This window comes from Phyllobates terribilis, unplaced genomic scaffold (genome assembly GCF_046119375.1).
Source record: "Phyllobates terribilis strain yellow unplaced genomic scaffold, ASM4611937v1 Scaffold_5__5_contigs__length_657084704, whole genome shotgun sequence".
Taxonomy (NCBI): Eukaryota; Metazoa; Chordata; class Amphibia; order Anura; family Dendrobatidae; genus Phyllobates; species Phyllobates terribilis.
The window spans coordinates 425,826,390-425,839,955 of NW_027362765.1; the positions used below are offsets into that span (position 1 = coordinate 425,826,390).

General features: G+C 40.9%; 1 protein-coding gene across 4 annotated transcripts in view; it reads right to left on the reverse strand.

Annotated features, from left to right (window-relative positions):
- IDE (insulin degrading enzyme) overlaps positions 1–13,566 on the reverse strand; it is a 90,925-nt gene that overhangs the window by 64,121 nt on the left and 13,238 nt on the right. For all 4 annotated transcript variants that reach the window (XM_073685241.1, XM_073685240.1, XM_073685242.1 and 1 more), the window contains exons 2-4: positions 5,612–5,796; positions 3,033–3,240; positions 1,905–2,074 (exon numbers count right to left, since the gene is read on the reverse strand). In XM_073685241.1, the coding sequence (XP_073541342.1) occupies positions 1,905–2,074; positions 3,033–3,240; positions 5,612–5,796 (563 nt within the window). The remainder of the gene's footprint in view (positions 1–1,904; positions 2,075–3,032; positions 3,241–5,611; positions 5,797–13,566) is intronic.

Below are 13,566 nucleotides of genomic sequence, written 5' to 3' on the forward strand. Positions count from 1 at the left end.
CATTGCATCTCACACAGAATTAGTCCAGGGCAGGCAAGTTACTGCTCAAGTTCAAGTCGCTTGAGCCCAGCAGACAAAAGTGTTATTATGTCACATTCCCTGATGAAGCCACCTTTAGCAGCAATACACTTAGGGTTCAGAAGCATGACCCTAACGCATCTTCACTTAGATGTCTTTTCAGCCGCTTTGATATCACATTATTGGTCTTGTATACACTTATCTTTCCAGCTTATGATTTGCTATTAAGTATTTTAATTGCACTTTGACCAATCTGCACTTTATGGTGAGATTATATATATATATAGATATAGATATAGATATAGATATAGATATAGATATAGATATAGAGAGAGAGAGAGAGAGAGAGAGAGAGAGAGAGAGAGAGACACACAACTTTGTGCTATGATTGCTATCATTATGGAGAGATTTATAGTTGTCACAGTTGAGTCTGGTTCATAAATGGCTATAATGATAATATATATCTATATAATCTAATTATCTATCTACATATATACTCATGTCTTAAGGTTGATGTATTGTAATTTAAGTTTGTAAATTATTGAATGCTCCACAATTAATTTCTTTAATAAAATTCATATTTTTATATAGGTGTGAACATTAGTATATGTATTGTCCTTCCACCCCCACCACCCTTCTCTAGGGTTCTCAGTACATATGTAACACCTTCTGCTAATATATATGGACTGTGGATATTTTTCCATTGTGTACATCTCACACACCAAGAAATCTGCTCTAAGCTGGGGTGGGGGCGTGTTCTTTCCATAGACTGTTGCTCCTTACTTATGATTGGTCAATGTCATACAGGATGAAAAGTACACACCCCCAGTGAAAACTTTCTTCTAATCAAAGCGGGAGGTAACTCATTAGGTGCCAAATACTTTGATTGCTAATACCTCCACCGTGGAGAGGAAAAGTATTATTCCGCTCTGCAGACACTATTCTATTAGTAGAATTTAGTGAAAGATCCTCCTTAAAAAGGGTTTGCCTCTTGATGAATTTGGTTGCATCTTTTAGCTGCCATGCACTAGGAACATAATACAGCCATGGGCGGGGGTACAATTGCTATAATTAGTGACAATTTATGGGGCAAATCATGAATTTTTTAGGCACTCAGCTATGCCCACATTTTACAAATTTAATGGAGCTGGGGTAAAACCACAAACAGCTGCACAGTGTTTGTGAAGGTATGGGTTGTGCAAGAACCATGGAACATTTTAATCCGTTTTACGCTAGGATTTCTGTTGCAAACTGTCGGATAAAACATAAAAATAGGAATGGGAAACCACTGGATACAGCTAACTATCGCTGACTTGAGAGAAACAAGAAAACAAAAAAAAAATATTTTTTTTACATTTTAATGCCAAATTCACATTTGTGAGATTAAGAGGAACTTTCACTTAGAATTGCATTTTAATCCTGCATGATGGGTTCTGTAATAAAGTAACACACTGATGACTGTTAGCAAGTTCTACAGGATAAGTATAATAAAGGGGGGGGGGGGGTTATTATTATTATTTTTTTTTTTTTTAAGGCTCTGGTGGTTTACTAGTTCCACAGTATCACGCTACAAAAATATAATGAGCAGTTTCCTTAAGGATGAATGAATCTTTCCTTCTAGACACTATGCGGATTCATCAAGGTGCGAACCTCTCACCTGCGGTAAGCCATAATCAGAAGTGTACTCCAGCCCATTACCAGAAGTTGGAGGTGCTGTTGTAAAATGGTCATAAAATGCAGCATTTATGCTCAAGCACAAAAAAAAAAAAAATTGCGACTATTTAAAAAAAAAAAAAAAAAAAAAGTTGTGTGCCAGAATTCTGCCGCAAACTTTGAGGTAGATTCATCCATGTTAGGGCTGAATAGGAAACTCTTGTATTACCCACCTGTTCCAAACTTATGGAAGGGGTGTTGGGGGTCTCCCGTAGCCTTCTCCAGCTGGAAGAGTCTCCAGGCGTCATTCATCAGGTTCTTCTCATGCTCAGAATCCACTGCGTTTACTTCCCGATCCTTACAGCTCTCATCAAATAGAGGGCCTAAGAAAAACTGGGAAAACCTGAGCGAAGGGAATATAAAATCTATGATTATTCATCTTGTAGCAATTTCTGACTAATAAAACAAAATATGAAAAACTGCATATTCCCTAGTCTTAAGAGATGGTCTACCTAACCTTTCTACTCTTAAACCGGACAGCCCCTTTAATAAAGATTCTTCTTACTTGGTTAAAATCTATAATCACAGATTGACAGTGTGCGATGTGCACATGGTCAGGATTCCCCTCTATGCCCCAAGCAAGTCGACACTTATGTGACTGCATGAGCGAGATTTGACAGCTTGCGGTCACGTGACGATTAGACTCACTTTTCTCAAGTATCTTCTATTGATAATAGCTGGATGAGACTTGTCGGCACGTGACCGGAAGCACTCATAAGTTAGCCGTACACATGAATATATTCCTTTTGTAATAATTCTGCTTCTTTATTCACTGAAGACAGATTTTACCCATGACTGGAAAGTAAAAGATCAATCCAGGAGGAGAAAGTCTTTCCCTTTACTGCGATAGGAGAGGACGGTTGGATATAAAGTTCTATGGAGAACTTACTGTTTCAGGAAAACTTGTCGCAGAAGGTCTGCGTTTCTTCCCCTCTGTAGAACTTTATGAGCACCAACCGTCAACTTATCTCAGTAATGAGAAATTCTGTATTCACTGAAGCCAGATTTTACCGGTGAGTTGGGAATTTTGAGAATGAAAGATTAGTCTAGGGGTAAAAAGAAGCAGATTTTTCTAATAAGATATATCACAAAGTTGATTATTTTCATATCTACTATTGATTTACTAAATAAAATTTAAAAACAATGGTAATTCTTTAAAATCATAACATTTCGCGGCCTTGTTGTTTTTAGTTTATGTACATATGCTTTATAGGTCTTCAATAAAAAAAAAGTATTTGTTCACTCCAGATTTGTCCTTTCCAATGGGTGCTTGGAAAACAAGCTCATCATATGGTCTTTACCTGTCCAATGCTCCTTCTAGGTGTTCATGGGACACATCAAAGTAATAGTTGGTATGTTCTCCACTGGTGAAGGCGTTGGAGCTCCCTGCATGTTCACTGAGAAACTGGCTGTACTCGTTTTCTTTGGGGTACTTTTTCGTGCCCAAGAAAAGCATGTGCTCACAAAAGTGGGCAAGTCCTGGTATGTTGTTTGGATCGGACAGGGATCCTGCCAGGAAAAACAGCAGAAAGCATAGCATGTCGAGATTAACCTTTGTTCCTACAATGCACTTTAAAATATTTTAAAGGGCACCTTCATCTTGCAATTAAATACATTGAAAATTAAAATAAAGCAACTTTGCAATAGGACGCCAAAATGTCTCCTTTTTATTGCTCTTTTGTAGACGTAGCATCCTCAAGGGAACAGACAAGAAGCATGTTTAGTGTGATGTAACCTAGTAGTCCGAAGTCCTGATATGAACTTTCAGTGAGATTCATAGGAAAAACTCGCTATAAATTCTCATTTCTGCGGTCGCTATCTGGCGGAATCCACCGTCCCCTGGCGGGAATCCACCATCCCCTGGCGGGAATCCGCTTTAATAGGAGACAAATCACTTATTGAAGTGGTATTCATGGGAAAAAAAAACATGGCCATATAAACACCAGACTCTTTCCATTTTAATCACCAATAAGCATAATTTTGTAGGCGTCTGTCCCCCACCCCTAGCACAGCTTTCAGGATTAAATATGGTCTGAAATCTGCATTTAACAAAAAAACAAAACAAAACAGAACCTTGAAGTTACACTATGCACAAATGCAGAAAACACCCAAGTCGTAGGCTAGCCAGAGGTAGAAGAATATATGACGTCACATGCAGGCATAGCAGCTTGCACCTGTTCACACTTGCTGGTTAGTTTTCTGGCACATTGTTGTCTGTTCTAATGAAGACATAGATGCACATGGGACAAAAAGGAGCGAGATTTGCAACTAACTAATAACTATTGCAAAGTTACTTTGTTTTTTTGGCATTTTATATGCATAAATAAATTTTCATGTGGAAAAGATCTTAAAAATCACCCCAGGGATCCATGAACAAATTAATGTACACGGAGGTGTCATGGTAGGTGTAAGTCTGTGTTAGGGCAGAGACACACTAGCATATAGCATAGGATGCAATAGGCTAATGACACTCGGTTCCTGCTCTGCTGTGAGTGGGAGCCGAGTGTCAGCTCGTGCTCCGATCCGCTCGCATGAAAAGGATCACAGCACAACTGCGGAGGAGACAGAAATTAATTTCTCCATTTCCGCCTTTGCAGGCATCCGCGGGAATCACACTGCACTCAGATGAAATACGAGTGCAGTGCGATGTATCACATGCACCCATAGACTTGTATGGGTGCGTGCGATCCGATTCTCGGATGCAATCACAACTTGCTGCGAGTGTTTTCTCATGCCGAATCAGCATGAGAAAATAACAGCAGATGTGAGCTGCCCTATATTTTAACATTGGGCCGAGTGGAATCCGATTTTTTCTCAGATTGCACTCCTCCGATTACATCGCAAGTGTGAGCCAGCCTGTACTGTGATTACAATGCAGCATTTGCTTATATACAGGATATCCATAGAAGAGGCTTACATAAGTGTGGATTTCTACAGAGGCCATGGTCATAGTCTCGGCCTCTGCACCTGTAATATCCATCTTCTATGACACGTTAAACCCTGGCCCGCTGTCCCCTGCCCGGCATCGCATTTGAATGCAGATACAGTTGAAAGAAATGAGGGAGGAGGGAGCGTCAGCTAACACTCCGCCATCATTATTCCTCTGCGTGTGTGATGATGTCACTAGAATGCGCCCGCTGTGCCGAGCAGTGAAGAGCTTCAAAGTGCTCGCAGCCGAGACCGGAGCAGCAGGGAAAAGAGGAGAGGCGAGTATTATTTTTTAATGTGAAGCCCATTATACTGTATGGGAGGCAATGCAGGGCTACGTGGGGCCCATCATACTGCATGGAGGGCTACGTGGAGCCCATCATACTGCATGGAGGGCTACGTGGAATAAATTATAATGGGTAGAGGGCTGTATGGGGATTATAGTTGGCGAATCATATGGAGATGGGGGTCACCATATCGTGCGTGTTGAGGGTACTGTGGGGGAATCTTACTGTGTTTGGGGGGCACTTTTGTTGGCAACATAGTTTGTTATTCGAGGTTTTTATATCCTTTGTTATCACATATGTATGTTTTTAACTACTCTTACATAACATTATTCCAATATTTTATTCTAGGATCTATTAATTAAAATGTACTTTGTTTGTGTGACAACCCCTTTAAGTTTGTTTCCATATCAAAAGTTTAATTGTTAAATTTGATAAGAAAAAAACTCTCTCAATTGTAGACATTTTTAATAAATATCAAGGTTGGCGCACGACTTTGTCCAAGCTTTTAATTTCGGCCCTCTGTGTATTTGCGTTGGACATCCCTGTCTATGGCAAGTGAGCCAGTAATGGAAATACATAGATAGGAACATGACAAAAGGAAAGCTCTGAATAATGTGGGACACGACAATTGCAATGCAAAAATCAGTATTTCATTAGCCCCGTACCTATGTAAACATCCAGAGCAGCGGAGGATTTGTCGGTAGTGGGGTCACTTATAAGAAGTGCTTTTATCCCATTGACCAGCTCTACTCCCCGATATTCCCTCTTGTCTTCTGGGGACTTGACGATATTATTAACAACTCGTTTGACTGCGAGGGAATTCATTTTGCTGTAGGTTTTGGTCTGAAATCTGGAAGATAAAAAAAAAAAAAAAAAAATTGCAAATAAAGAAATCCAAATCCAACTTGAGAACTGAAATAGGTAAAGAAAGCGGTCAATATTATTCAGGGGGTAATGTACGAGTGACGGGTGCCCCTATACGTGAGCCGTAGATTTGCATCAAGTAAAAACTTTATAGTGTCAAAAACAAAACAAAGTCTTTTAAGGACAATTCTCTGTGGCTTCTGAGCCAAGGGAAATCCTTCACAAACACTGAGCACAAGCCAGAAATCGTTCAGCCCGCAGCCAAAGTATCACATAATAATAGCATGAGCCCAGAGTAAACACACGAGGAGGAGGAGGAGGAGGAGGGAGGGGAGGGAGGAGGGAGGAGGCTGCTGTAGGGGGAAGGACAAGATTACACAGGGTTACTCTAGTTCAGGCCTGAGACACACAGAAGCAGTCATGTACAACCCCTGGCAAAAATTATGGAATCACCGGGCTCGGAGGATGTTCATTCAGTTGTTTAATGTTGCTGAAAAAAAAAAGCAGATCACAGACATGGCACAAAACCAAAGTCATTTCAAATGGCAACTTTAGGGCTTTAAGAAACACTAAAAGAAGTCAAGATTAAATATGTGGTACTCAGTAAGGGTAATTTTTTTCAGACCCAGCAGAGGGAAAAAATTATGGAATCATAAAAAACAAACACACAAAAGAACACTCCAATAGATCACTAGTATTTTGTTGCACCACCTCTGGCTTTAATATCAGCTTGCAGTCTCTGAGGCATGGACTTAATGAGTGACAAACAGTACTCTGGCTCCAACTTTCTCTGATTGCTGTTGCCAGATCAGCTTTGCAGGTTGGAATCTTGTCATGGACCATTTTCTTCAACTTCCACCAAAGATTTTCAATTGGATTGAGATCCGGAATATTTGCAGGCCATGACATTGACCTTATGTGTCTTCTTTCAGGGAATGTTTTCAGAGTTTTTGCTCTATGGCAGGATGCATAATCATCTTGAAAAATGATGTCATCATCCCCAAACATCCTTTCAATTGATGGGATAAGAAAACCGCCCAAAATATCAATGTAAACTTGGGCATTTATTGAAGATGTAATGCCAGCCATCTCCCCAGTGCCTTTACCTGACATGCAGCCCCATATCATCAATGACGGTGGAAATTTGCATGTTCCCTTCATGCAGTCATCTTTATAAATCTCATTGGAACGGCACCAAACAAAAGTTCCAGCATCATCACCTTGCCCAATGCAGATTCGCAATTTATCACTGAATATGACTTTCATCCAGTCATCCACAGTCCACGATTGCTTTTACTTAGCCCATTGTAACCTTGTTTTTTTTCTATTTAGGTGTTAATGATGGCTTATGTTTAGCTTTTCTGTATGTAAATCCCATTTCCTTTAGGCAGTTTCTTACAGTTCGGTCACAGACATTGACTCCAGTTTCCTCCCATTCGTTCCTCATTTGTTTTGTTGTGCATTTCCTGTTTTGGAGACAAATTGCTTTAAGTTTCTGGTCTTGACGCTTTGATGTCTTCCTTGGTCTACCAGTATGTTTGCCTCTTAATAACCTTCACATGTTGTTTGTATTTGGTCCAGATTTTAGACACAGCTGACTGTGAACAACCAACATCTTTTGCAACATTGCATGATGATTTACCTTCTTTTAAGAGTTTGATAATCCTCTCCTTTGTTTCAATTAACATCTCTCATGTTGGAGCCATGATTTATGTCAGTCCACTTGGTACAACAGCTCTCCAAGGTGTGATCACTCCTTTTTAGATGCAGACTAACGAGCAGATCTAATTTGATGCAGGTGTTAGTTTTGGAAATGAAAATTTGCAGGGTGATTCAATCATTTTTTCCTCAGAATTGAGTGATTCCATAATTTTTTCCCTCTGCTTGGTCTGCAAAAAATTACCCTTACTGAGTACCACATTTTTAATCTTGATTTCTTTTAGTGTTTCTAAAAGCCCTAAAGTTGCCATTTGAAATGACTTTAGTTTTGTGCCATGTCTGTGATCAGCTTATTTTCAACAACATTAAACAACTGAATGAACATCCTCCGAGCCCGGTGATTTCATAATTTTTGCCAGGGGTTATATAAGCTCAGCTTTAGTAAACCTGCACTGAACGATTAAGCCAATAAACAAACAGCAGATCCTGCACATCACTCCCTTTCCAATAAAAAGTAACCCGACACCTCCAGAATTAAAATGATGCCACATTTCTGATGTATAATCATCATACCTTGTGCCTTCATTTTTGGTGCTGCTGACTCCTTTCCTAGTGGCCCCTTCCCACAATGATTACCAGAAAGGCATGGGGAAAAGTCAGAACCACAGCTCCTCTGCCAGTCCTAGGCAGCACCGACGTCCAAAACAGTGGCCCACTAATACCTGCTTCCCACGCAGACGTATTAACTAAAATGGTGTCCAAGTCTCAGTAATGATAGGAGTTGTAGTCTACGGCGACACCACGACCGCGTCTCCCAGACTTTCTGCAATTTAACAAAACCAAACTAAGGTATCCACAGACATCCATGGAGATACAAGTTCAGATCAAAACCGGCCATTCATATTACATGGATGTTGGCCGATCCAGCAGCTAATAAATGCGGCTAGTAAGGCTGTGGTCATATGGAGTTTGTTTGGAACGAATCCAGCCCAAAATCCGTCTAAAACAACAAAAACAAACAACTCTTCCTAGTCATATCTATGGGAAATACACTTTGCTGTTGACATGAGGGATTTATTGAGTTATTGAGTTCTTTTTTTATTCCCCTGAAGTGGTTTTGAAAAACGCCTGGTGGGAATAGAAAAAAGAAAAAGAAAAAGTGCATTTCACTTAATTGAAGCTGATCCTGATTGAATCCACTCCAAAGGCAACAAAGGGACACTTCAGAAGAGAATAATACAAGAACAACAAATAACCTAAAGCTCAGTTTCAATGCAAGTTCACACGATGCGTTCTTGAAACGTTTTCACAGCGGTTTTCCTGTTGCGAAAACGCTTGTTAATAGGTCTGCCATGCATAGCATGATGCGGAAATTTCCGCTCCGGATTCGCATTGCATTAAAATACGCAGCAGGACCATTTCTAGCGTGATCCCGCAGCGAATTCGTGCCCATTGAAAAGCAGCAAACACGCAGGTATATGTGGATTTGCAGCGTTTCAATTAAAGTCAATGGCAGCAAAGTGCAGGTGGTACCTGGGTTTGAGAGGAAAACTACAACTCCTCTCATCCCGGCTGCCGCTCCCGCTGATAACAGGGGGAGCAGCGTGGACGGGAGGAGCAGTAGTCTTCCCAGCCAAGCCGGCTACCACGCGGTGTACAAAAAATAAACCTCTATACTCACCTGTCCAGCGGCGATCCTCTCCTCCCGGCGGTATACTGCGGGGAGCGGGCTCTCTCCCCGCAGTATAGTGTGCTTCCAGGACCTGCGCTGACGCCAGCGGTCAGCTGATCGGTCACCCCAGCGGTCAGCAGATCGGTCACCTGACCCTGGGAACATTCGCAAGAATGTTCCCAGGGTGTTAAGCTCTCCGGGGCAGATCAGCTGATCTTCTTTAGCTGATGAACCCCAGTGACCTCTTACAGCATGTATACTGATCGGAGTAATTTTACACCCCTGTCAGTATACAGTGCAGTCTTCTACAGCAGTGACATCAGTGATAGCTGATATCACTGCTGTAGAAGTGACCCGGATCGTCGTGGGACAATAGTTGGCGGAATGTGGACTGCGTCGTTGACGGCAGACAGGTGAGGGATATGGTTGTTTGCCATTTTAATTTTTTTTTCAGGAGATCGAGGGATTCAGGGACTGAGAGGGTAATAAAAAAAAAAATTGTAGAACCGTGTGTTTTTTACTTCATTAAAATACTTTTTTCGGGCCGTGTCTTTTATTGAAAAAGCGGCGACCATTTTACTATGCGATTAGTAATAAGACGCCCTCCATTACTAACCTGGGCTTCACGTCAGCCGCCAATACAAGGGTGACGTGAACCCCCAACCCCATTACCCCCTGCCACCGCTACAGGGCAGTGAGAAGAGTCTAAACGCCTGATTTGGCGCATCTTATGGATGTGCCATTTCTGGGACTGCTGAGGGGTGATATTAACCGCTTCCCGACCGCCCACTGTAGATAAACGTCCGCTGTGCCTGGGCTCTGTGCAGTGCGGACGTTTAAAAACGGTGGGTGGTCCCGCAGCGCTGAGGACCCCCAGGGTCTTGCAAGCGCTGCGGGAGCGGTGCAGAGCGTTAGCTCTGACAGGGAACATCATCAGGACCTGATTGGATCAGGTCCCAGTGATGTTAACCCTTTGCTGTCTTCTATATGCCGCGATCTATAGTGATCGCGGCATATAGAAGACAGCAGGAGGAGAGGGGGTGGTCCACTTACCTCTCCGACGGCCCCCTTATACCTTCCAGGACCTGACGTTGCTATGGCAGCTGGAGGTCACATGACCGCCTCCAGATCTGCCATATATGGTGTCCTGCCTGGCTCAGCCTGCAGCTGAAGCCAGGCAGGAGACTGACTGTGAAACAGTCAGGGAAGATCTCATGTAATGTAATACATGTCTATTACATTACATGAGATCAGTGATCAGAAAAATAAAAATTAATGTCCCATACAGGGACTAAGTAAAAATGTTTAAAAAAAAAAAAAAGTAAAAAAAAATGTTTAAACGGTTAAAAAAAAAAAATTACAAAATAAATAAAAATAAATAAATTAAACCGATAAATCCGTATATTTATGCAAAAATAAAAAAAGTACACATATTTGGTATCACCGCGTCCGAAACAACCAGAGCTATAAAACTGTCACACTAATAAACTCCTTCTGTGCACACCGTAATAAAAATAAATAAAAAACGGAGCAAAAAACTATGCTTTTTCCTCATATCGCCAAACAAAAAGTGGAAAAAAATGCGATCAAAAAGCAAAATGGAAATAAAAATGGTACCGCTGAAAAGTCATCTTGTTCCGCAAAAAACAAGCCTCCATACAGCTCCATCAGCCGAAAAATAAAAAAGTTATAGTGCTCAGAATAAAGCAATGCAAAAAAAAAATTTTTTCTATAAAATGGTTTTATTGTGTAAAAGCGCCAAAACATAAAAAAATACAGTAAGTGTAGTATCGCTGTAAACGTACTGACCCGAAGAATAACGCTGCCTGATCACTTTTACCACACGCAGAACGGCATAAAAAAAAACCTCAAAAAACAATTCCTGAATTGTTGGTTTTTGTTAATTTTACCTCCCAAAAAACGGAATAGAAAGCGATCAAAAAATGTCACGTACCCAAAAATGGTACTAATAAAAATGTCAACTCGTCCCGCAAAAAACAAGTCACATGACTCTGTCGGCCAAAATCTGGAAAAATTATAGCTCTCAAAATATGGCGATGCAAAAACTAGATTTTGCAAAAAAAAGTGTCTCTTAGTGAGTGACAGCTGTCAGTCATAAAAACACGATATAAATCTGGTATCTCTGTAATCGCACCGACCCGAAGAATAAAGTAATCTCATCACTTATACCGCACGAGGAACGGCGTAAAAAATAAATAAAACCAATTCTTCACCTGCTACTGATTTGTTTATTATGTCTCCCAAAGATCGCAGTAAGGCGCAGAGCCTTACATTTATCCTGCGCTCTGCGCTGAGCACTTACCCCAGATTTTCCGTGTAAATCTCTGAAATACGTGATTCAGCCGGAACCCATGACGGAAGATTCCCTGTAATGAGGCAGATATAGGCCACTGTGGACGCCGTCTGGTCTGTGATCCCACGGTGTCATTTGTTTTTGGCGTGCATAAAAGTGCGGTTGGCCACAGTTTTGTGCACTTCTGAAAAAAAGGACACCGCTAAACAGAGGCCAGACGGAGTCCAGAGTAACTCTGCTGCCTCATTACAGCGAATGGATCCCACAGGGGTTTCATCTGAATTACATCACTTGGAAATTTAGATGGAAACCCCGATGTAAGTGCTCAGCCTAGAGCGCCGGATAAATGTTACGTAAAATGTTCCCAATAAAAGCTTCAAGTCAGTCCTCAAAAAAAGCTAGTCCCCACTCAGGTCCGTCATCTGTTAAAAATATAAGGGACTTCCAAATTACTGGTAGCAGAAAGGCTCTGGAAAAGCGAAATGGCCCTTGCCCCCCAAAAGAAATTCAGAAAATTTTGTGCTCCCAAATCCAAATGCCTATTCTACAATAATTTGTTCTCCAATTGTCAAATAGCACTCCGTCCCCCCCAGATCTCGCCGTATGGCTAAGCGGTACGATACAGCCACATATGGGGTATTGCCACTCTTAGAAGAAATTGTGTGACACATTTCGGCACCATTTTTACCCATTGCCCTGTGTGAAAATGTAAAATCTGAGGGTAAAACATTTTTTTGTGGTAAAAATATAATTATGCTTTTTTCACTGCCCAATGGTATAAATTTAAAAGTTAAAAAATACTCACTACTTCCCTAGATGAATTCCTTGAGAGGTGTAGTTTACAAAATGGGGTCACTTGTGGGGGTCTGCGCTGTTTCGGCATGTCAGCGACTCTTCAAATGTGACATAGTGTCTGCAACCCATCCCAGCCAACATAGCGCTCCTTTCTCTTCCGAACCCTGCCGTACACCAAAGCAGTGTATCCGCGTACTCGGGAGAAATTGTACAACAAATTTCATGGTGCAATTTCTCCTGTTATCCTTATGATAATGCAAAATTAGGGGCTGAAAAACATTTTTTGTGGGAAAAATGTGAAAATTTTATTTTTATGCCTCAATATTATAAACTTCTGTGAAGCAGCTGGGGGTGCAAGGTGCTCACCACACATCTAGATAAGTTCCATAAGGGGTCTAGTTTAAAAAATTGTGTCACTTGTGGGGGGTTTCCACTGTTTAGGCACATCAGGGGTTCCCCAAATGCAACATGGCGTCCGCTAATTATTCAAACAAATTTTACATTCAAAAAGTCTAATGGCGCTCCTTCCCTTCCAAGCCCTGCAGTGCGCCCAAACAGTGGTTTTCCCTCACATATGGGGCATCACCATGCTCATGAGAAATTGCACTACAAATTGTGTAGTCCATTTTTTCCTGTTACCCTTGTGAAAATAAAAAAATTGGGTCTAAAGTAACATTTTTGTGAAAAAAAGTTAAATGTTCATTGTTTTCTTCCACATTCCAAAAATTCTCGTGAAGCACCTGAAGGGTTAATAAAGTTCTTGAATGTGGTTTTGAGCACCTTGAGGGGTGCAGTTTTTAGAATGGTGTCACTTTTGGGTATTTTCTGTCATAAAGGCCTCTCAAAGTCACTTCAAATATGATGTGGTCCCTAAAAAAAAATGTTTTTGTCAATTTTGTTGGAAAAATGAGAAATCGCTGGTCAACTTTTAACCCTTATAGCTCCCTAACAAAAAAAAAAAATTTGGTTCCAAGATTGTGCTGATGTGAAGTAGACATGTGGGAAATGTTATTTATTAACTATTTTAAGGGCATGAAAATTCAAAGTTTGAAAAATTTTCAAAATTTTCGCCAAATTTCCGATTTTTTCACAAATAAACGCAAGTGATATCGAAGAAATTTTACCAGTATCATGAAGTACAATATGTCACGAAAAAACAATCTCAGAATCAGGGGGATCCGTTGAAGCGTTCCAGAGTAATTACCTCACAAAGGGACAGTGGTCAGAATTGTAAAAATTGGCCTTGTCACAAAGGCAAAAACAGGCTCTGGCACGAAGTGGATAAAGAAAGGTGGCTATATTGATCACTAATTTTT